The following is a 24,624-nucleotide window of genomic DNA, read 5'->3' on the forward strand; positions in this document are numbered from 1 at the left end:
ATACAGATTTAGCAAGATGAGTCTCAATAAAACAACTGAGATGAACTCAGATGCCAGGAATAAGTATAAATAAAACAACTGAGATAAACTCCGATGCCAGGAATAGGTATTCAGTTCCTGGTACACATGCGTTACCTACCATTGTGCTAATTTCAAATAGTATTAAACTGAATAAACTATTGAGCTATTGTTTTGGTTACAGTCACTTGAAGCAAAGTACAGTAAGAAATCTTTAATTTAAAGCAATATATAATTATTAAAATAAACCACTAATAGTAAAATAATAATACTTAATAATAAATACACGTGTTAATACTGTTTTGAAAAAGAAAAAAAAATATAAAGCCTATAAATAATAAAACTTGTAAAACTACAATAATGTCTAAGTACACAGCTGTACCTAAAGATATAGTTTATTGAATCTGTATCCCAACTCCACAAATAAAAATTTAATAAACTCAAGGGGAGGTAAAACATTTCTAATCAGCAATCTTTAACATACTTGAATAAATTCATGTTTGTTTGTTATTTAAAAAAACAAAAAATCTTTTGCAGATATGATGCAATTTCAATAAAACAGAACACGGAAAAAGTGCTATAGCCCTAATAACAAAAATCATAATTATAAGAAATATTATTGATTTTATGACAGAAATGGCAAGTATTTATTTATTATAATTTTTCTTTTTCCTTTTTGCATTTGTGTCATTTGTAACTAAAAAATATTATCTACAATTTGTTTCATTCATTTTACTACCTTCATGTTTAAACATTGCTATCTGTGTTAGAAGTGGCCGGTTGAGAATCATTCGCTGGCGCCGGACCAATTTTACTGTTCTTAACTTTTTCTACAACATTTTTTAATTTTGGTTCTGGTTTATTCTGTTTGTTTAAAACAGATAGCCATTTGTCTGTTACTTTCTTCTGCATTGACAAATTCTTTAAGTAAAGCGATCCTTTAATCATTGATCGTAGTTTCGGTTGATTTCTCATCATCAAATCTTTGAAATTTTCATAACGCTTTTCCTTAGCTTTGAACACAGATCTATTCATGTCCATGTCCGTTCCGTCTTCTGGTTGGTCCCTGTTCCGTTCTACAGCATCAGCAACAATTTTCTTCAATATTTCAGCACTATATTCATCGTCAGTATTACGTAAATCAGTATTAGCAGTGATATGAACGAGCGTGGAAAATCTATGGTACAGCATACATAAAAACTGTATTAAAAGAAGAATTCCAAATACAGCACTAAAAAGTATTGCTATAGGGACAATCGAAATATTTTCGCCACCACAGTCAAATCCAGCTGTTAATGAGTCTTTGAAAGCATTTACTTGTGTTAGCCCAAACATAATTGTTACAAGAATGGCATTCAAAAGATAAACAAATAAGCAGACGCTATTCCTTAACTCAACTAATTCGGTTTTCAGTTTTTTCTCTCGTGCAATCGTAAACTTATCCATCTTATCATGTGGTTTTAAATAACTCTCTATCTTTTCCTCCCAAAATTTTGTTTCCTTTTTGCTAATATTCGGGACATTTTTGTCGACGGTGAAGCTAGTCATATCTTTATCTTGACTTTCATCTTCTTCATCATTTATTGTTGACTTTTTATTTGTGGCCTCATCTTCTGCTTCCAAAAGTAAAACATTAGTTAAAACATCTGGTTGGTAATTCGCATGATATGTTGAAAAAGGAAACAATAGCAGATTCATAAATTTGAACCATAACGAAAATTCATTTAACTTTTGCTTACATGTTATCATTAGTACATGTACATGTTATATGTCTAAATTGTTTCATATGTTTTGTGTCGGGTTCTTTTAGAGACAACTACACGGCATTTTTCTCATTATTAAATTCCTTACGACTGCCTTTGTTTGATTCTATTTAATCTATCTGAATTTTAGGGCGACATCAAAAGTTCAATGAAGGTTAAAAAACTTAATTCACATAGTTTTTTCACTGCCCCCCCCCCCCCCCCCCCCCCCCCCCAATCCCTCTCTTTACTTAAATTGAGAAAAAAATTATCGACCCTTATGGATATATGTAAAACTCAATGTCGGATAACCAAATCTTGCAGCAGTGCAACCCCCATCCCCCAACCCCCAAACTTTTTTAATTAAGTTTTTTATCTTACATTGATCTTTTGAAGTTGTCCCTTAGTAGATTGTATTCTTCTTAGCAAACATACCACATCTCCTTATATTCATATTGTGGCACAATTCTTACTTCTTAGAAAGAATAAATGGCAAAAATACTGCAGAATCACAAAATTATGCTATTTCAGTATTCATATCTATACTATAGACTTTTATAAACTAATGTAAAGATTAAAAAGATTGACGAAAGGTACCAGAGGGACAGTCATACTCATAAATCGAAAATAAACTCACAACGCCATGACCAAAATTGAAAAAGACAAACAGACAGTACACATGACACAACATAGAAAACTAACGAATAAGCAACACGAACCCCACCCATAACTAGGGGTGATCTCAGGTGCTCCGGAAAGGGCTAGACAAATTCGTTTTTTGAGCAAAATCTGCATGCATTATACAGATTCGGAAATAATTAATGCCCGAAAAATTAAATTATTTACTTTAAATTTTGTTATACGAACGGTTTTTGTATAATTAATAAAGACAAATATTCGGAAAATTAAACTTTTGTGTAGGTTTTACCTAGTGCATAACTTAGTTCCAAAAAAATATCTTATAACTTTTAAAACTTTACCACATGAAAGATAATTGACAAGGCACAATTAAAGTTGGCCTTTATAGAAAGTAACAAGTAAAAGCAACGTTAACTTATCATAAAGAACACCGAGATATGCTGCATTATAATTTAGGTATAGAAAATATATGTTTACTTTCGAAAAGGATACAAACTGTATTGGCTAGTTTGCATATACATACTTTTATCTTGGTCTTTATTCGAATGTGTTTCTGTGGTTTGATCTTTTGACATTGCACAACTGTGAAATATAAAATATACTCGTGTAGGTCAGTCATTATTATCCTTTTTTTTTTAAATTGACAAGTTTGAATGTTTCTATTTTATTTTTCGCCTTCTCTTTTGTATTTGTATTTGTACACTAGCACAAAACATTTACTAAATTTTATCATCGGTACAAGGACATCATTCGTAAATATAATTCAACATATAGACATCTTAAACGTTCAGGAATTTCACATCAAATTTTGTATGGTAATATTCTTTACAGAGCTAAAAAATGTCAGCATTTACCTCAAAAGCTAACAAAAAAGCTAAAACAGACTTATTGAGAAGAGATATAGTTACGATACTGTTGTCAGGTCATAACAGATGGCATATTTTGGCTTTAATATTGATTATTTTGTAGGGTCTTTGCATCGGGAAAAACACGTGTTTTCCAAAAATCAGTTGTTGACATATTCCGCATTTCGATATTCAATTGTATGTCCCATGTTAGGAGCTTGTATTCAATTGATTGTTTTGGAAAAAATGATATATTATTGAAATATCCTTTATATAGTGCCACTGCAAAACGTAGCATACCCTACTACCAAAAATATATTCATTTAGTACTATATGAAAATTGATAAAAATTCTGTGGATTTGGTGTATACCAATATTCATGGTTTTCATGGATACAAGTGAACCATGACTAGAATTGTTCTATAAAGTACACAATTTATTTAGGCTTTATGTATAGAGGCTGGTAAAACCACGTAATTGGATATCCAAGAAAATTAACAAACTTTGAGACGTTCGAATACAAATGAATACACAGAAAATGGAAAATACATAAATTACTTTATTATTAATCACTTGCTTCTGTTTATTCCAAACAAGAAGCGAATAAACTGTTGTTAACATATGAGAAGACGTGTTAATATTTCCAATGAGACTGAGACAAATCTCTATTCAAATCCAGGTCAAGTTTGTAAAAAACACACCATTAAAGGTCTGCGTATAGAATTCAACACAGAGCCTAAGGACAACAAAGCTATAGAAATATATAAAAATTGATATAGAAAAGAGCAAGCACAAATCACACAAATTTGACAATTTCATTGTCATCTACAAAGAAACGAATTCAAATTAAAAAAAGTATGGATTTACCAAACAAATTTTCCAATGGAACACAGATATTCATTGGCCTCTCTATTATTTATCTTCTCAGTTGATATCTTTTTGTCGGACTCCTTTTTTGTGTTGGTATCTCTTGTACCCCATGATGTGACATGAAGATTACCAATTGAATATAAAAACATCAACATAGACATTGAAGGTATTGCCAGAAAATATAGTATTCCCGGGAGTAAGCAGAGTATCTCCTACAACGAAATGTATACAGTTGTTTGTTAGTAAACAAACTCAAAAATGTATACAGTTGTTTGTTAATAAAACAAACACGAAAGTGTGAATTAGTTAGAAAAAACAAATACATGTAACGAAGTAGTTTTATTAAATTTGCATCAACCGAAATCAGTGTAGCTAGTAATTTTTTGTTGACGTCTATTTACAGTTTCATTATAAATGATCGATTTTTGTCGTCAGAATTTGATCACATGACTACTCAAAACAGACAAAACATATATTACACTATGGAACAGCATTTCTACTTTTGTTTCAACGTAATCATACATTTTTGGCTTTTAAATTTATACTTTTGAGCAATTTTGATGAAGACAAATCGACAAAAATGCTGAGATGAACGAAATTGAACATATTCTTTATATTTTTTTATTATTACTTGCAATATATATATCATACCAAACATGTACAAACATGGCCAAGTCAGAAATTCAAAGTTCCTTTTCAGTCGTTTCGTTGGATTATATAATCGAGTTTTTGGTTTTCTCATTTTTTTCTGACTGCTCCTTTTTGTATATACTTTCGGCGGAATTATTTTTGTTACGTATGTTGTGACCTTTTGCTTTCAAACCTTGCTTGAAAACATTAACTGTGGCACCGTTTCATAATACAGATTTTGCAACAAGAAAATCCTGCAAAAACGGAATTACATACAAAACTTTGGTAATAACGTTTTTACTATAACTAAATATGACCATATAAAGCTTATAACTTTTTTTCAATAACAGATGTCATGAAATTTGATACAAGTATTACCTTAGGATGAAGAAAAGCGGAAATTACAAACACTCCAGCAACAAACATTATGAATATAGTGGTCGTTGAGCATAACCCCTCAACTATGGCGTCTCGCACAACTCCGATCATAACAACAACCATTACAATAACGTATATGCAAGACAAAATGGCTGCCATTTGCAACTGAAAAATATTGAAGTAAATAATTTATACCGATAAAAATTTTATCCAATAAGCCAGGAAGCAAAATATGCGACTACAGTTAAAACCGTCTACAATCACAACTTGTAAATCAAGTATTCGAAAAAAATCAACAGATTATCTTAAGAAACATAATTTCTTGGAGCATGTTAACATTTTCGATTCGACATTTTCAATTATAAGTGAATCAATCATTTCTGCATTTAAAATTCAAATTTTACAGAGCATAACATTAAAACCTTTTTTTTCCTTTCAATAATGACATAAATGAACATAACATAAGTTATATACTGTATACAGCAAACATCTACACACCTGTCGTTCAGTTGTGGTATACAGACACATTAATATAAACGCTACTACTGGAATAAGGTTTAAAATAAGTGCCAACCATGGCGGAACGCTATCAAATCCGACTATAAGAGCACCTAATATAATCATGAATATTGTTCCAGGAGTGAGAACGGTTGATGCAAACAAAAACACCTGATAAACAATGTACAGGAACGATATGTTTTCGTTGTTCTTGGTAACATTTCTCCAATCTTGAATTATTTCTAAAATATTGGCCATAGTTGAAGGTGTCCAGCGTCTACGTTGGTTGTAAAATTCATAAAAGGATTCAGGAGCAAATGTATATGAATCCGATTCCGCACAATATTCAATTTTCCATCCCTTTTGAAGAAGCAAGGTGCATAACCACCGATCTTCGCCTGAAAAACAATAAGTTTGACCGCGGGTTATGTGCTTATAGTCTGTACGAAGAATTCTCATGTTTGAATATATATATTGTTATCAGAGGACTACATTTAACATTATAGTATGATATATGTGTATAATTCGGAGTTTATTATGACGTCCATTATCACTGTACGAGTATACATACTTTTTAGGGGCTAGCTGAAGGACACCTGCGGTTGCGGGAATTCTTACTACACTGAAGACCCATTGGTGGCCTTCTACTGTTGTTTGCATAAAACTGCTTAATCGATATCGATATATGGTTTCATTATGTTGAATGGTTCACAAAATGGTTCACAAAAACTAAATAATATTTAGAAATACAAAATAGCATATACAGAAGAATCGTAGATACAACTCGACGCCTTCTAGCGGCCAGTGTCTTAATAGGTTGACAAAGTGGCAGCGAAGTAAATATTTTACTGTGATTTCATTTCGATTGAAACTTTCTGTGACCTTGTTTAGTAAATGAAAATTGGTCTTTCTAGAAAAATTCAGTAGTCATGTAAAGTGATTGATGCAAAGCTGTGGTATTAAAAGTATTTTTTGGAGAAAATAGAATAAACTTTCAAAAGTTGTAATTCTGTTAAAACTAGAGAATTATTTGCGGCACGAAATTTAGTTTCTATGTACCTGTTAAATTCAAAAGGCTATAAGTGATTACGCTTATATTGATTAAAGGCTAATGAACATCTATAATGCCTTAATTTTTATTACAATAATTTATATGAAAATAAGTTAAGTATTTACCCTGATCATACTGCAAACAATGCCTTGCCTCTTGTGCAACTGAGGTATATGTCTCAAGAACTTCATGTTGTAATATTGCAGAACCACGAAACAAACTGAAACAACCAGGACTACATAATACACAGCCAATCACGTGTTCAGTTGCTTTTTGAAGCCAATGACTTATGGCGTATTCAAACTGTTGATACCAAACCATAGGACCTGTTTACGATACAAATATCACGTAAATTCAATATATATCGATAAAAAGATATGTAATTGATGATGAACAATGGTTTTATATAGAGAATAATATATGACGATATCCGTATCATATGTCGTATCATCCCGCGACACCAATACCAGCCCAAGGGCCCTTAGGCCCGAGGAATGATATTGGTCGAGGGAGTGATACGGCATGTGATACGGATTTTGCCATGTTTTATACGCTTTATCATGTATTTCAACAGGAGAGTATTATATTATATGAACTGTTTTCTTATCCATAGGCTAGCACTGGGTTACTTTCAGTAGTTTTACTTTTGTCTTGTTTTAAAAGCCTAAAAAGAACTGCTCAATTACTTATCCGAAGCACCTTGGTTACCTTACAACTTGCGTGCTGTTGTTATAAAAATACTTTGTTTATTTTATTTTATTTTGTTGTTTGTTTTGTATTTTTGATAGTTGCATTTAGTTGCCTACAAATATGAAAACTTGACGTTCGTGACGTCACAAATCAAACAATGACGTCATTCAATAAATTGCGTCTCGCCTGAATGACCGTTCTATTATACCTATTTTTAGGGAATATATTTCTTAAGCTTACATAAATAAAAAATGACTTTATGTAAAAAAAAGTAGGGGTGTAATAAAGGATATGCGATAAAGGTTATGGTTGTAATAAAAGGTTTGCGATAAAGGTTGCGCATCAAAGTTGCGCAATATGGATTAAACAGCAGGCTACTTGCCAAATATTCAAAACTACTGTATTTACTACTAAACATATGATAAAATCATATATTAAATGAATGCAGTAAAAGGCAGTAGTTGCATGGTGTTCTTTCAATTTAAAAAAAGCCTTTTGGAATCATTTAATTCAACACATATATATGGCATGTTTATGTACTTTTTTTAATAAATACATAAATCCTCTAATTGAGTAAGGTAAGGTTGGGTTTTTTTTAAATCTTTAGTCAAAATAAATAGATTGACGTTTTAAACAGAAGCCGAATTAGATGCAATGATAAAACTAGTATTTGAAATTAAAAAAAAAAGAACTGCTTCTAAACTCATTGTTAAAATAAGATTTTAGAAACCTTAAACAAACTATTTTCTAAATTTTTAAATGAGAAGCAATTGATACGTTTATGTCATAGATCACCTTGTCGTCTTAACTCTTTTTTTCGGAGGTCAAAATTTCAATCCCGTTTTTAATACATCAATGGAATAAAAATATTGATCAATTTCAGGTTTTATCTCATTTGAATTAGGCGGCAATACATTCTAAAGTCAAAGTCTTTAGTTTTCTATGTTCTGACTTGCGTGGTGTTATTTGTTTGTCATTTTTCATTGATATCCATTGCATTGTTAGCTTTTTTTCGATCTACGAGTTTGAATGTCCCTTTGATATCTTTCCCATCTCTTTTATAGGAATTGAAAAACAAGATTCATCATTATGGTTTTGTAGTCCTTGGAACCTACAAAACACTACTTGCTTTGCCTGCTAAATAGACAATTATAAGAACGAGTAGGAAAACAATGAAGGATTAAATTCATTCCGTAATTTTTTTGCTTTATTTTTTTAATTATTTTAGAAGAAAGATAAGTAATAATCTTTAAAAACACAGACCATTTCCAATCGGATGAATTCTTCCGCATGCTGCCCCTACTTTATCGTTCTTTTCCATTCGTCTCATTAAACTTAGAACAGCCTCTGGTTGGAAGTCGACATCTCCGTCAAGTGCCAGCAGGAATGTATTTTCAGCGGCCTCCTGAATTGCTTTCTTCTTTTCCTTTTTCTCCATTTTTTTACCTTTGAATTTTCGTTGAATTTTCCATTTTAGAATGAACAACATATACATCACCTGAAAGCATAGTAAATCAGACTTAATTGCTTTTTAGCATAAATAACACTTATTTGTTCACTCTACAACATCCGATTCATGAATAAGTATTCCATTAATGATGGCTGATAATAATAATTCCGCTGGACGGTATATTTTGATGTTATATATATATTTGCCTATATCGTTGAACTTATTATTCACTTGGGTACATAGTTCAAATTAGAAAACAATAAGATTTATTATTTATATATTTCAAATCTAATGGTTCACATCCATATAAAAAGAAAAAAAAGGAAACCATCCAGGTTTATACAAGTTAAAATAAACACCAATACCAAGGCCAATTGATGCATGCAGAAAACAAAGACAAAAGTTGTCCATAAATTAGACAACTAACGATTGAAAAACACGAACTCCAAATAATACAAATTTTCAAATAAATATAATGTATGTTCTCCTCTAAAAGGAAATCAATAATTTACATTGCTGATTTCGAAGGTTCTCTTTTATTTCTAAATCGCGTGTTAATTGTTGAGAAGGGGATTTAAATATCTTTAAACACATGGATAAAAAGCGTTTTGATCTTTAATTACATAATTAAAAATTAATTTTATGGACAATTGTATAAACAAGTGACAGAACTGCACATTAAAATTGTATTTCAACTTCATCAAAATTTACGTTGACAAAAAACTTTGACCTAAAGCGAGACATATAGACGAATAGACGCATGCACAGACCGAAAAACATAATGCACTCAAATATGGAATTTAAATGGTATCATCCTTTCAAAACCGAATAAACAACAAAAGTTGTTGCTTGATTTTGACCCGTATTAATATGTTTCAAATGTGATTTAACCACTACTAGCACATTTACAAATATGCATTTGTATAAACCCTTTTATTTTAAAAGCCTTCAGTAGTTTAAGAATATTAGAAACGTTCACAAGGAAGTAAACCGAAAACTTTCAAAGCGGACAAAACAGATAAAAATTTGGCGTGCAAATTTTTTTTACTGAAAAACAGGTAAATATAACAAAAAACATGTTAAAAGAAAGTAAGTATTAAAAATGAAAAACAAGAACTTTACCAAGACCAGCAGTGTTTTAATTCATCAAGGCTTGTGATATATCGACTTTGTTTCTTATACATCATAAGGAGAAATATTGTCATAATGCTATTATGTACATATTACGCGTTCAGTTTACTGCTTCAGATGTGATGCAAGACGGTAAAACAAATATATGTTTTTAAATATGTACCTGACTCCAACGCTTCTTGTTTCGAATTTTCGTATTGTCTTTCAAATGTACAAACAATTTATTTTCTCCGGGAAGTTTCCATTCAATCCTAGAACCATAAGGAGTTCTAAGCATACCACCTTCTGGTAATTCAATTTGTTTGTCATAAAACTCCCTGTGCAAAAAATATAGAAACAGTAAATTTATCGAATGGATATTTCAAATGCAGCATCATCTGGGTTAATGGTTAAAAATAATAAAATTTTCTATAATACAATATATATTGGACAATTCTGGTTACTAAGCCAAGTATTTTTGATGAGTTCTTTAAACGTTTTGTGATCAAATCAGAAAAATGCGGTTGGAGTCATTGAATAATAAAATCTGGGCGTCTAGGTCACCCTTGAAAAAAAAGTATTTAAAGGACTCGAAGGAAGTACTGTATATGTTGTTGATATAAAAAAAATAATAAGCTATATGAATATACAGTCACATAGAAAAAATAATGACAATTATCTTATTAACCCGGATTTGGTTTCTTTTTCTATCGATTTATGAATTTTGAACAGTGGTATACTACTGTTGCCTTTATTTATTGCCAAATGAAAAAATCGGTCAAGATGATTCGTTAATGAAAGCATTAATTAATTTCAATGTTAATTGTTTTCCTTATTCCACAAGAATATATGTCTTTTGCAATTTATACGATATCAATCAACATTACATTTTATATATATTTCTTTTGCAAGATATTTTGGGTTATTATAAAGATGAAATTTTGAATACGACTATTGTCATATATTTCTAAGATAAAGACGAAGATCTATCTCTTTCTTCGATACAAAGAAATAACAGTAGGTTTTTGGAGAAATCATTTACGTATTTTATGTTTCCATGTTTTCAGGTGTGGATGATTGTTACAAACAGGGAGATGGTCCCATCGTTTTTATTTTAACTAACCTGGTAGCATCGTTTAATTCCTGAATGAAGGTTTGTACATATGAATTCATTACTTTCTTTGTGTCGTCTTTGCCTTTCGTTGGTAGAAATGCATCATCAAAAAATACATGTGCTTAAAAAGTTTTAATTGGTTAATATAATTTGCAGTAGAAAATATTTTTAGTTGTATGATTACTAAATTAATATCATGAATATATATCTATGGAATATCTGTGTACAAGATAAACATAGTAATTTGATTTTTTTTTCATTTGTCGAAAACACTATTCTGTATTTTTTTCAATGATTGAGACAAGTTCAAATATATGGATGTTTAAAACGGAAGCCATGTGTGATCAGATAATGGATTTAAGGTCTCGATGAAAATAGTGCCATGCTACCTCCGTTTGTCATGTTTTAGGATTAACGGAACCCCTTGCTTTTATCAATTTGAATGCCTTAAAAAGGTTTTGCCCATTGACCCCCATTTCCTTTTTATAAATCTTTTTTTTGTATAATTATAAGGCATCTGTAAAAGTCTTATAAAATCTGTGTTATCTTTTAATATTTTTTTAAGAGTTTTAACTTTTCAATGAAAAAGCTATAAAAATCAAGGGAGAACATTGTCCCGCCAAAACTTCGAAGGCTAATATATCGAAAACAAGCACATTGACCTATGTTTTCTTTTTTTTTGTGTTCCTTTAATAAACCTTTATCAATATATTCTTGTTATATGAAAAGATTGTTATTTTGAAACTGGGTAACAATTATCTAGAGAACCCTTGCCATAACTTCATGACAGCTCATCCTTTTTAAATAGACCCTCATTTTCTAGTGGCATTACAAGTTATCCTCCTATTATCCGTCTTTTTTGTCAACGCCAACTGTGTAAACTTTCGTTTTGCGTTGTTTTTTTTGTGCATTTGTTTAAGTCCTGCACATGCCTTGAATATTTCTCATTAGACGCAAAACAAATAACATCAATAAAAGAAAATGATAACATCTGACATGGTTACACAAATTCGAGGATATGAAGAATGTACACTACCTTCTAAGTCGAATGTCTCAACGTCTTCTTTAAACTCTTCTTTCAAAAACTTGTTTTTAGCCTGCCGCTGATCTAACCTGTTTAAACGAAAACAAAAAGGAATACCTAAATGTATGAAGGAAACGAGTAATGCAACTTGCTGCTGAATAATGACACATCGTTTTGTATGTGTATGAATAAGTTACTAGCATGAAATATAATTATAAAAAAAGAAAGATGTGGTATGATTGTCAATGCAACAACTCTCCACAAGAAACCAAAAATAACACAGAAACTAACAACTATTTGTCACCGTATGGCCTTCAACAATGAGCAAAGCCCATACCGCATAGTCAGTTAAAAAAGGTCCCGAAATGACAATGTAAAACAATTCAAACGAAAAAACTAACGGCGTAATTTATGTACAAAAATTAAACGAAAAACAAATATTTAACACATAAAACAAACGACAACCACTGAATTACAGGCTCCTGGCTTGGAACAGGCACATACATACAGCATATGGCGGGGTTAAACATGTTAGCGGAGTGGTACAACAGTACAACATAAGAACGAACTATAAAAATCAGTTTAAAAAGGCTTAATTCATCAGAATGACATAAATATAATGAGTCTTTTTTTTTTTTTTACAAATTTTGATTATGGATACGGTGCGAAAGATACAAGAGGAACATTGAAACGCATAGACGATTCCCATGTACTTAATAGGTCCAAGTTACACGTAAGTGTCAATATTAAGAGCATCTGTCCCCCCAAATGACGTAAAGAAATATCGATATGTTCATTTCTATTTACATTTTAACTGAAGTTTTTTCCTAGTGTTAGATGCTCTAATAAAAGTTATGTCCAATGCATTAATATGTACTTATGTATATAAATGCATATGCATTAAACATGGTTTCTGTTGATTTCTGATTACTTCATGCACAATTAAAATGATTGTTAATTGTCCTCATTGATTTCCATTAATATGAAGTTCAGATGGTAGATAATTTCAAAATCTTTATCATATTAAGTGTCTATGTCTTCATACTTGAACATTTAAATAGTTTATAAATGCATTTAATTAACATACATTCTTTAGAAATGTATAGTGCAAACACCTACATAACACTATTTATTAGATATTGTGTAAATACTGCGTGATGAATGATGTTAACCATATTTTGAGCCCTTCAAAAGGAAAACACTTTGAATATAAGTTTTCAATAACTATTAAAAGCAAAATGAAAAATGTATAGATAGTCACCTAAATCTATAATTTTACTCAATGACAATAGGGACAAAGCCCAATTACAAATTAAAAAGTAGGATTTTCACTTTAATATTTGATGAATCATAGATAATCGGTCTTTATATTCACAAAAAAAGAAATAATTTTCAGCCATCGTGCACTTTTTCAAATCCGACCGCTTACTCAGATTTCAGAAAAAAACATGTTCTCACTATTAAAAATGTTCACATAAATTGATTAACATGTATTTAAACTAAAAATAAAATGGTGTAACCAATATGTGTGCAGTCTTCTTTTAAAACAGAAAATTTTACTCTAATGGTCGATTTTACAAAATTTAATCTACAAAATACCTTATTTTTCGATATAACAAAGTCTAAAAATGAACACAAATGAATCTAGCAAATATTTCTATTTTACTTAAAAATGATAAGGGAAATGCACGATGATAAATTGCCTATAACATGTATTTAAGGGATTACCAACTACATATATAAAAACAAATTCTTTATAAATACTAAATTACATGGCATTTTCCATATTGGCCTTGGTATAATCCCTAGACTCCAATATCAATCAAAAGAGCATTAGCGCGAGGACTTGATATGAGTCGTGGGCAGAAACCGCAGCAAATCTGGAAAATGACATGTAATAATCTATTTAACACATATTTTCAAGCTGGAGAAAAAAAAGGAATATATCAAATTAAATTGATATTTTCAACATAAATTCAAAAACATTTGAGGAAAAAAAATGTATCACAGTGAGTAAACAAATATTTGTCATAAAATAATCACTTTTACATTGTGGAATCATATAGTTTCTGTTATGACGTCAAAGTTTAACGGGAACTTTTGTGATTTCAATTTATAGCGGACAAATAACTATTTCCACTGTTGATTTTTACAATTTTTTTATACTTTCTAATGTTTTACTACTCTATTGTTTTTTTCATATTGTTATCATTTTGCATTTCTTGTATGAATTTACTTGCATCGTCATTTAATACTGGAAGATTGTCGAGCTTCTTCAGATGAAATCTTGTTCAAATAGATTTTGATCAAATGGTTACCGGAAGTCAAATTCGGGGTTCAATATTGATTTTGAGGGCTGATATCGATATTGGCCGGGGGGCCAAATAATTTAACTTGACTTCCGGCTATTATTGGCCATGAAAAAACGTACATATTAGTATAAAATGTGTGAGCTCTTGGATTTTTTATTGGTGTCTCATATTGATAAAGATGTGATACAGAAAAGTCATATTATAAAATTATCTATGTATACGTCTCATCACGCGGTCCATATACAATCATTGATCTTTTGACAATGTGTAGAACCTTGTTGTTGTCAAATTCAGTTCAAAACTGGAACAGAATAATTTTTTTTTCTTTTAATTTTACCTTAATAATGATGTAACTAGTTGCTTCATCTCAATTGCATTTTCATGCCACATTGTAGCACAACAGGCATAAAGAGTTTTATGTTTCTTGGTTTCGTCAGGTTTCTGTAATAAATTTGAAAAGAGACAAACCACAGTTTTTATTCAAACGTCATATAATGTCTCCCTGACTATTTCGCTTTTAATGGTCGATCGATTAGGGAACAGATAGTGTCTTTAGGTATGGTAGTGTTTAAAACTTTATGAAGCAGGACAAATATGGAACATCGACAGAAAACGTCTTCCAATTATTTTTAATTGTGAGTTATTGAATGCTTGTTATTTTTAACTGGATCTCTACATGTATAAACATGTCATGTTCTTTTCCTATCCTACTTGTTGCGTTTATCAATATAGAATCACATTATGTACAGCCTGACATAATATTGAGAAAAGTATCTCCCCATGTAAAGCTCTGATGCCTTGCTTGGCTTTGTTTATACTTTTTGTGTCCTTTTTGGTTTAAAGCTCTTCATCCTTTTACTGTGCTTTTGATTTTCAAATATTTACCTCGGGCATACATATCAGTAGTTTATGTTATTACTACCACTGCGTCGATGTCTCTGATTGTGACCTGATAGTCCCCGAGGGTATCATCAACCCAGTAGCCAGGACTTCGGTACATGCTCAGAAATACGGATGTTGTGTAATTAAAATTTGCTGTAAAAATTATTTTGAAATTATTTTAATTTGAGGAATGTATTGCTCTCATGCAAAGCTCTTATTCATTATTCGGCTTTGGTTATACTTTTTTGTCCTTCTTGATTTATAGCTCTTCATCCTTTAAATGAACTTTGGATTTTCAGACATTTTAACCACGAGCATCACTGAAGAAACATTGATTGTCGAAATATGTATTTTGTGCAATAAAATAGACACCGTTTGTGTTATTCAGGCATCTAGAACTGCTTGCACTCAAACGCACGAACAAATGAAACGCTCTTTCTGAGGATTTTTTTTCCACTTTGTTGTATGCATTGGTTTACAGTTTATCTAGATAATTACCTTCTCACGGTGAACAATGTCATATTCGTCGTCATCTCTTCTGCGATTCAGTATCAAGGATAAATCAGTAAAGAGTCCACAGTAAAAGGGTGAAATCAATATCCTATGAAATAGATAGAAATGAGTGGTATTTGTCAGTTTTTCAGGAATTATGTTCTTAGCACGGATAGTTGATTTGGGTTGTAGACTTATATAAAAATACTTTTTGTTAATTTAATTTTAAATTTGTGTAATTAATCGTTCGAATTCTAGAGTTACTGCTTCTTATTTATAAATTTGACTTGGTTTTAATACAATATGTAAGTTTAGAAAAATTGCAAAGATGTTATATACGATGCATGCAAAATGGCTGCTTTTCCAGTATCGTAGGTTAATCTTCAAACATAATATGGAAACAACACAATATAAATTTCCTGAATCCGAATAGCTTTTCTAGATTTACCTTCATACGGAACGCTCAAAGTGATACATTAGAATGCGAAGTATGTATATAGAACCTTAAGAGTTATAAAATAATCAGAAATGATCTTCAAAACTACTCAAATTCATTTAAGGTCAACTTTGCATGAGTGATTAGCACTGTAAGTATCGACTTACGTTTATCTGAAATACACACTGAATACCCGCTGTGACAGACATATATCGATTTATGAAGCTTTTTGATCAGACTCATCATACAAATTTAAGAAAATTAAATAACACGTCATTTTGTCTGATCTGTCAATAAAGTTAAAGTTACAAAACGTATCAGCTTAGAATCGTGTTTACCTTGCAGTTTCGCCATTTTTTCGTCCATTTGATTTCCAAATATGTCGTGTTATGATCAAAAAGGAAATGTAGAGCAAAACGAATGCTATAATTAATTCTAAGCAGTTGTCAGCTAAACGACTATTGTCCTTGATGCACCAGTCAGAGAAGAGTAGATCACATGAATCTAATTTTAAAATATCAGGATGATGCATCAGGCCTCCTATAACAATAGTGACGATTGGTGGAATGGTAGCCAATGAAAAACTAAAGCCGAATCGTTGACAGTTGATCACACATACGGTTTTTGATGTCTTGTAACAATGGTATTCACATATAATACAAATAAGTGCCGCTAAAAATGGCACATTCGATTGACAATTTGGATTAACTCCTATCGTTTGGTCTCCAAAGAAGATATTTGTCGATGCTATTCTTCCATTGAACAATGCTCTAAAAGCCAGCATTGAGTCAGTACCTCTACTAGTAAAAATCGTTATAACTGCTAAAAAAGATATAAGGATTTTCCAGAAACTGACTATACACGATGTTTTAGTTCTTCCTATATGTAGTTCTCGTTTCAATTTTCTGAAAAAGATCGAGTCATTTTCCCCCATAGAAATGAAGTTTTCCCAGTATTTAGTTGAGACTAAAAGGACGGACAGCACAAATAAAACCATGGTGGTTCCAATTTTGATGTAAATTGCTATTAAAATAATTCCGGCAATCTGCATTGTAAATCCACCGAATGGCAATAAGAATGATAGTGTCTCACTACAGAATGAACTTTTAGCAGGCGATCCTATTGTGTTTTCTGAACTGTTGTCTTGTGTAGTTCCATTGTGGTCTTGCTCTAGGGTTTTAACATTGGTTTTCTGCTGATTATTCGATTTGTTCGGGACTTTCTTACCAATCGCATTGACAATCTTATCACAAAGGTCAAGTAAAGGCGGGAAAACTCCAGTTGATAGATAAACGACTGACGCAGAAGCTGGATCAAATGCAGGTAACACAAGAAATCCCAATATAGAGAGTCCAACTGAATGGAGTGTTTCAATTATAATCACCTGAAAAGTATAAAGAAATTATTAATATAAACATTATAAACACATGATAAGATTGGAGAAGAACAGTCTATTGAGTCATTTTATAGCAGGGAAAATAAACAAAAGAGAAACAAACTGCTAAATTCATAAATATTGGTAAACATTTGTCGACAAACAAACAAGAAATGTGTGAACTCAGTAAATACAAACCTTCCAAAAACAATTAAATATTAGGTGTAACTGTAAAGAAGGCATTGTCAATTTTCTGTTGAGGAAGACTTTTTTCCTTTATTTGGGTCGTTTTTCAACCAATAACAATTCGTATCACTTAACTTTGTACATGCAATCATAGCAATTTGAAATATGTTTTGTCAGCACATTTACCTTTATACATTTCACGAAAAAAATACAAACTCTTGTTAAAAAGTAAAGAGTCAAAATTTAGTTTTTGTTCCGGTGTGTTACTTTCGTATAGGAGAAGAAAATAAACATCTGGTAATAAGTCATGGAAATGATTAGACAGATTATAACCAAAACATATGCAATATATTCTGTGTCATAATTTTAAAAAAAAAGTATGTTTCAACAAATTCATTATAGTATCCGTCAGTAAGCTTTAAAAGGCACAAACATGACAATGTAAAACAAAATTCAAACGAGAAAACAAACGGCCTGATATAGGTACAAAAAATGAACGAAAAACAAATATATGTAACACATAATCAAACGAAAATGATCGAATTACAGGCTCCTTTCTTGGGACAGGCACATATTTACAGAATGTGGCGGGGTTAATATGTCTTCATGGAAAGTAATTATCTGTATGTTGATATCTATATGCACAAAAAACATAAACTTTTTTCCGTTGACAATGCTGGATATTTATGTACAGAGTTGATAAGTAAAACAGTAAAAAATTAGTATAATATTGCACGGTGGGTGAATCTAAATGCTATGTACTTTGACATATTCTTGACATTTTTGTACAACAACGTCAGATCTCACAGGCCCTAGAATAAGTAGATTCGCATTTACTCGTGTGTATCTAGTACTGTTACAGTAATGTTTTGGTAGCATTTTAGATAAAGAAATATTCCTATTAATAACAAAAGGTGAAAAGACGCTGAAATCATAATTTGTATTATTCCAATTCCGTCAATTATTTAATCTTATCGGACCACAGATGAATTATCATGTTGTGATTGGTTGAACGCCGTCACGTGGTGACCCCTATGAGACCGTATGGGGTTCGTAAGTTTCATATGGGGTTCATGACGCGTTAATGGCGACGTCATCAATTAATGTTGTTGTGTTTAATTGTTTATTTTTCAACAAAACGTCGTAGAAAAAGTCCAGCGTCCGATAAATTCGTTATCCGGCCTCACCCCCTATGAATTTTACTAACCCTCTATGGATCAGTAGGGGGTCAGTAGCGAACTATATAACTTATAGTATGTATACTCCATTTAATTGAATAGCGATGCTTCGTTCCTTTGGTATACAATATACGAATAAAACAAATCGCTGGATTTTTTTTTCTTTTGTACCACAAAGGACAACTTTATTAAGTATTCTTATATCAAACAAACTTCAGCTTAAGTCATTTGTTCGCAATCAAATACTCCATTGTTTATCCCCATTATGACATAATATGACATATATAGTAGTAATAAAATTCTTATTTAAACTTACTGCAACAAGCACTTTCCAGTTTAATTTTTTATTGGATTTAAAGCAGATTTTAAAAAATGTTGACATAAAGGTGAAGCAATATGGCGCAATTATAACTAAAAACAAAGCCCATATCCATGATGCGTCTACTGCACTAGAATTTCTTTGACTCGTGCACGATGTTTCATTAATGCATATGGAACAGTTTGTTTCAAGGAGACCTCCGAGAGTATTTATAACTGAGATTGGAGTTTCCATCGGTGGATTGATGTGCCATATAAGGATATGCAATGTTATACGTCCAATAAATCCACTTCCAAAAGCAATGATAAAAAGGAATATTGCAAAGGCAACTTTTAAAACCTTTTCCGGCTTTAATTTCAGTTGGCTGTCATATTCCTTTGGACGTTCTTCGTGTTCTTCATTATCTTCATTTTCTTTGGTTTCAACATTTCTGTAAAAACAAATAGCTTTTGATAACTCAATTTATATTAATATGATTAACCCGGTCACTTTTGTAACTGATTGTGTGATTGTACTTTTTTTAATTGTTTTAATGCGTTTGGCTATTGTTGACAATCTGTTGCTAAAAATCATTCAATGTTTTCACTTCGTATTTTCGTTTTCTTGTATATGTATTTTTTTTATCAATGTCAAGTCTTAAAAAGTTGAAATCTCGACCAATCTATAATAAGGACTACATGCCCTTCTTATTGATGACAAAAAAGACGTATCTTAGTACAATGATTAATGTATTTAAACTTACTCCGTTTGATACTGTTTTATGACCCCAGGGTTGACTATTCGTGAAGTTGGTTTACTCCCTTCCGGTATTTCTGCCATTCTTGAAACCAGAACTATATCGTATTAAATCTAAAAAACAAAAAGTATCCGTGACGAATTGACGAAATAATAAATTGTGCAATTAACAACACAAAAGTATTTCATAATTAAAAGTACTACGCTATTTGGCATTTATTTGTACACCCTGAATATCGACCATTTAGCATTTTCTCTTCTCTGTTTTTCAAACTGCATTCAGATCAATGTCGGATATTTTTTGTTCATACTTTTTTAATTCATTTTTTTTTTACTTAATCATTTTTCTATAGGATTACAAAGTTGTGAAGCTTTTCGGCTGGTGAAAAAATAATCAATAGATAAGACTGTCTAAGGTTTAACAACGAAACCTCCAAAATCTTTTGAATATTCTCATAGATTAGATTTAAAAGATAGCATACTGGTCCTGCATTTCTTTTAGAACATAAATTAAAAAAAAAAAAAAAACCACCAGCGTTTTCTTAAAAATACTTTTACAGTGTGTTGTACTACTTTTGAGACAAATTATATGAAAGTTATAGAAAACTCCATAGGCTCTAACTCAAAATATGGTCAATATTCGGTTTAAGGCGTCTTGAAATCTTTTGACAGCTTGCCCCTATGAGAGGCCGATCATGTCAAAAACCCGATAAAGGAACGCGTAAAAATTTAACGCGATAAAATTACATTTATGCCAATAAATACAGTTTTAACGCGTTAAATCAAGATTGTAACGCGAAAAGAAATCAATATATTTAACGCGTTAAACTTTGCAATTATCAAGTTTGGGATTTATCCCGTAGGTGAAAATAGACGTTTATTGCGATAGAATATCCGTCGCACTGGCCACATGTCTCATAGTAGATCACATAAACGCGTTAAATTCAACACAATAACGTTGCTACGAGTAACGATACATTATTTTAACGCGTTAACACATCTCTTAACGCGTTGAAACATCAATTAACGCGTTAAAACATCAGTTTATGCGTTAAAACATCAATAAACGCGTTAAACATCAATTCACGCGTTAAAATATGATTTAACGCGTTAAAACAGCGTTTCATGCGATAAAACATCGTTGGTTGTAGTTATGAAATAATGTTGCTAACGAATACTATGATCTGGTCGCATTTTTTGGAGTAGCGTGTTGTCCTGGCCTTGTGGTCATAAAGCTTTCGAGTCAGTTTTTTGTACTCGTACTCGAAAACCAACATATTAGAATACTAGATTTCATGTTTCGAACACGATTTTTGTGCTCCTAGTACTGAGCAAAGTTTTATGACTTCAACCCCAGGACATTTCAGACAGGGAGGATAATGAAAATATTACATTTCGTCTCCCCCTACTTGCTATTTGAGGCATCAAACATGCAGAAATAAATTTGATAGGAGTATAAAAATTAATGGCAAGTAACCCACTGTCAACACTAGGGACTATATTCGTAAACAACGAAAATCAAGGGACAACAATTGTGGTCTCGGACAGCATACAACTTTATCGAGGAAACGAAAAAAAATGAACAGGAAACAAAACCATGAGGTTATTGTTACATTTGTAACCGATATAAATTTTTAAACTGCAATTTAAGATTGTTTTTAGGATTTTTCTCCTCATATGTTTAAATTGTTGTCACATATTCGGTATCGTCTAGCTTTTTCCGCCAAGTGCTATATATGTATAAATATATATCATCCACTTACCCATTCTTTTCAAAATTTTATTAAAGTCATATAAGTTTAAATACCAAATTTGAAAATATCATAAAATCATAACTTTTTAATAGTTTTTGAGACAAAAAAGGCGCCAATTTTTAATGATTGAAAAACTATATAAAAAATAATTTCCTCGACAAATGTTCAGTATTTTATGTCTCGAAAACAAGAACACAGACAATTTTTTCTGATTTTTTTAGTTTTTTATTCATATATTTTCATTTTATAACAGTCGATTAGAAAGCATGTTATTTTGAAACAGAGTAAAAGACTCAGATTTATTTCATATTATGTCCTTATCGCAATAGCACGTTTACAAGTCAGTACAGCATATATATTTAAATTTCAATTTGAAGTTGACGACAGCTTAATTTGCCTGAAAACTTAATACATGTATATATCAATTATTTAAGTACTTTTAATTTATATTGTAGTTTATATCGATTTTAAGTGGATTTTAAATAAGAAACACTATTTTGAGTTTAATCATCGACTCAATCATGTTTTGTTTTGCAGTTCCAATTTTTATTGATAGAGGAACATTTGTATCTTCGGGAAGAAACTCATTTCGTATTTAACCCAAAGACTGCAAGCAACACGAGCGAACAGAAAAAAAGGCACCTAGTTTAATATCTAAACTCATGTTTTAAACATATATATACATTTTAAATAGGACATCTATGGAAATTTATATTCACGGATAACAATAAATATTTCTTTGTTTTCGATCTAGTTCATTTATGTTCCGGAGTTTTGTGTTTGTGTAGGGGACCACAGAAGCTCACCTATGGGAGCAGGACTTCCTCGCTGTATTGAAGATACATTTATGGCAAGAAGCTGTATTCTCCTCTTTGGCATGGTTGTTGTTTCATTGACATTCACTCTCCGTTTAATTTTAATTTACTATTTAACGTTTTCATAAATAGTCGAACCAATATGCACGTAACTGGTCTGTTTAGTCTGATGAAAGGGTGAACTTTGACCCGTCCTCAAATCAATATTGTCGCTTGTGCGGAAAATTATAATGATAAAGTTCTGCAAATAACGTGAAGGATCAGTGAGTAATACTTTAAAATGACACATATTCCCGCTCTAAGGATTTACATTATGGTATGTTTAGGTATAATAGTTTGCATTTACTTTACCACAGCACAACAGACAATTACATACCAAATAATAAAACTTAGGTAAACACGTGTATTAGTGATTTTTTAATCTTCGTTTAAACATATACCTCCCGTGGAATAAATCTAATACATATTATGTCATGATGTTCATTACACATGTTAACATGGTTGTTAAATCTGTACGCTTAAAATTATTAATGATTTAAATCTTTGAGATTGACTTTTTTTAAATTGAGAATTTGCTGCGTAAGGAATATTTCAACACATATAATTCTGACGGTCTGGTGTTTTTAACTTTTTATTTATTATTTAATTTATTCTTTTTTTTTATTTGCCAATTCATAATCAAAACATCTTGATATTTGAATTCTTAGTAAATATCGAATATCCTTTATAATAGATTTTTTTTTCTTTACTTTATGGTTTCTTTTGTCATCTAGCAAGAAGAGATATTATTTCTGCGCATAATATTATACCCGTTAGTTTCTCAACAGTTTGAAAGAATTGCTTCATATCAGACAAAATGACTGCAATTCAGGAAACTCACCTCAAAACTGCCTTATATGCGTTCTTAAAATTGATTTGTTCTTATAGAGATAAGTAACAGCAAATAACTTCAAGAAGGTTATTACTGAAATTTATAATTCAAGCAAAGTATGTTCTTATACATTGGTGTGAATATAATGGAATTACGTGCAAGTGTCATTCAAGTCGGAGGGTTTGCTGGCCATAGGGCTATGTTTGGTCTATCATTTTCTAAAGTAGGAAAATGACAGGTTGTCTTCCATCCGTTTGATCTGAATAAGTTGTTGATTTAGCAATTTCATATGTGACTTTTCGTTTTGAATATTCCTTTGATATTTTTTATCTTGATTTCTTTAAACCCTTAGAAAAAAACATAATTTGCCAATCGGCTTTAGATTACTGTAACCAAAGATAACCTTTGTAGTATCATCACGTCTGTATTGACTAGATTCAATTCGGTGACATGATTTATAACAAATTATCTAAAATTGCCCGTATATAAATTTTGAAAATTATACAGAAACTAATGTTTCAACTCCATCAGGCAACGTTGGCCTTTGATGGATTTGACTGTTTGTTAAGCCCCTTTTTGGTTTATAGCTCTCCGACGTATTAGGTCCTTATACATCCATGGCTTTTAAATTTTAGACTTTCCGAGTTCCTGGTGAAAGTAAATCCAGACAAGAGGCTCTCAAGAGCCTGAATCGCTCACCTGAATTTTTTTGGTTTAATCTCTCATCAATGATTATTTTGGCTTTTCAATTTAATTAAATGTTCTTTGAATCGTCCTATTTTCTTCTAAAGCAAAAAAAAAATCATTTTCTCCTATGTTCTATTTTAGCCATAGGAGCTATGTTTCTTGACATACAAGGAAATGAAATATAAAATTTATACAAGATACTCTGAAACTCATTTAGCCTAAGTTTGGCTGAAATTGATACAGCAGTTTCAAAGGAGAAGATTTTTTTAAAGTAAGTCAACATGATGAACAAATTGTGAAAAAAGTCTTTAAAGGGCAATAACTCCTTAATAGGTCAATTGACAATTTTGGTCAAATTGACTTATTAGTAGATCTTACTTTGCTTAACATTTTTGCTATTAACAGTTTATCTGTTTCTATAATAATATTCAAGATAATGACCAAAAATTTCCTTAAAATTACCAATTAAGTGGCAGTAACCCAACAATGGTTTGTATGATTCATCTGAAAATTTCAGGGCTGA

General features: G+C 31.1%; 2 protein-coding genes across 2 annotated transcripts; both read right to left on the reverse strand.

Annotated features, from left to right (window-relative positions):
* Positions 1-617: 617 nt before the first annotated feature.
* LOC134694388 (chitin synthase chs-2-like) lies at positions 618-1,716 on the reverse strand. Its single transcript, XM_063555394.1, has one exon. It carries the CDS (start codon positions 1,714-1,716, stop codon positions 766-768), a length of 951 nt encoding a protein of 316 aa, XP_063411464.1. The 3' UTR covers positions 618-765.
* Positions 1,717-2,229: 513 nt separating this feature from the next.
* Positions 2,230-19,663, reverse strand: LOC134694389 (chitin synthase chs-2-like). Its single transcript, XM_063555395.1, has 14 exons — positions 19,237-19,663; positions 16,520-17,565; positions 15,752-15,854; positions 14,709-14,812; positions 12,072-12,148; positions 11,045-11,156; positions 10,106-10,259; positions 8,625-8,859; positions 6,797-6,997; positions 5,621-6,018; positions 5,123-5,287; positions 4,112-4,326; positions 2,923-2,981; positions 2,230-2,261 (listed from the first exon to the last, which is right to left on the reverse strand). Exons 1-14 carry the CDS (start codon positions 19,471-19,473, stop codon positions 2,230-2,232), a joined length of 3,138 nt encoding a protein of 1,045 aa, XP_063411465.1. The 5' UTR covers positions 19,474-19,663.
* Between the last annotated feature and the right edge of the window lie 4,961 nt (positions 19,664-24,624).

Source organism: Mytilus trossulus, chromosome 13 (genome assembly GCF_036588685.1).
Source record: "Mytilus trossulus isolate FHL-02 chromosome 13, PNRI_Mtr1.1.1.hap1, whole genome shotgun sequence".
Classification (NCBI taxonomy): Eukaryota; Metazoa; Mollusca; class Bivalvia; order Mytilida; family Mytilidae; genus Mytilus; species Mytilus trossulus.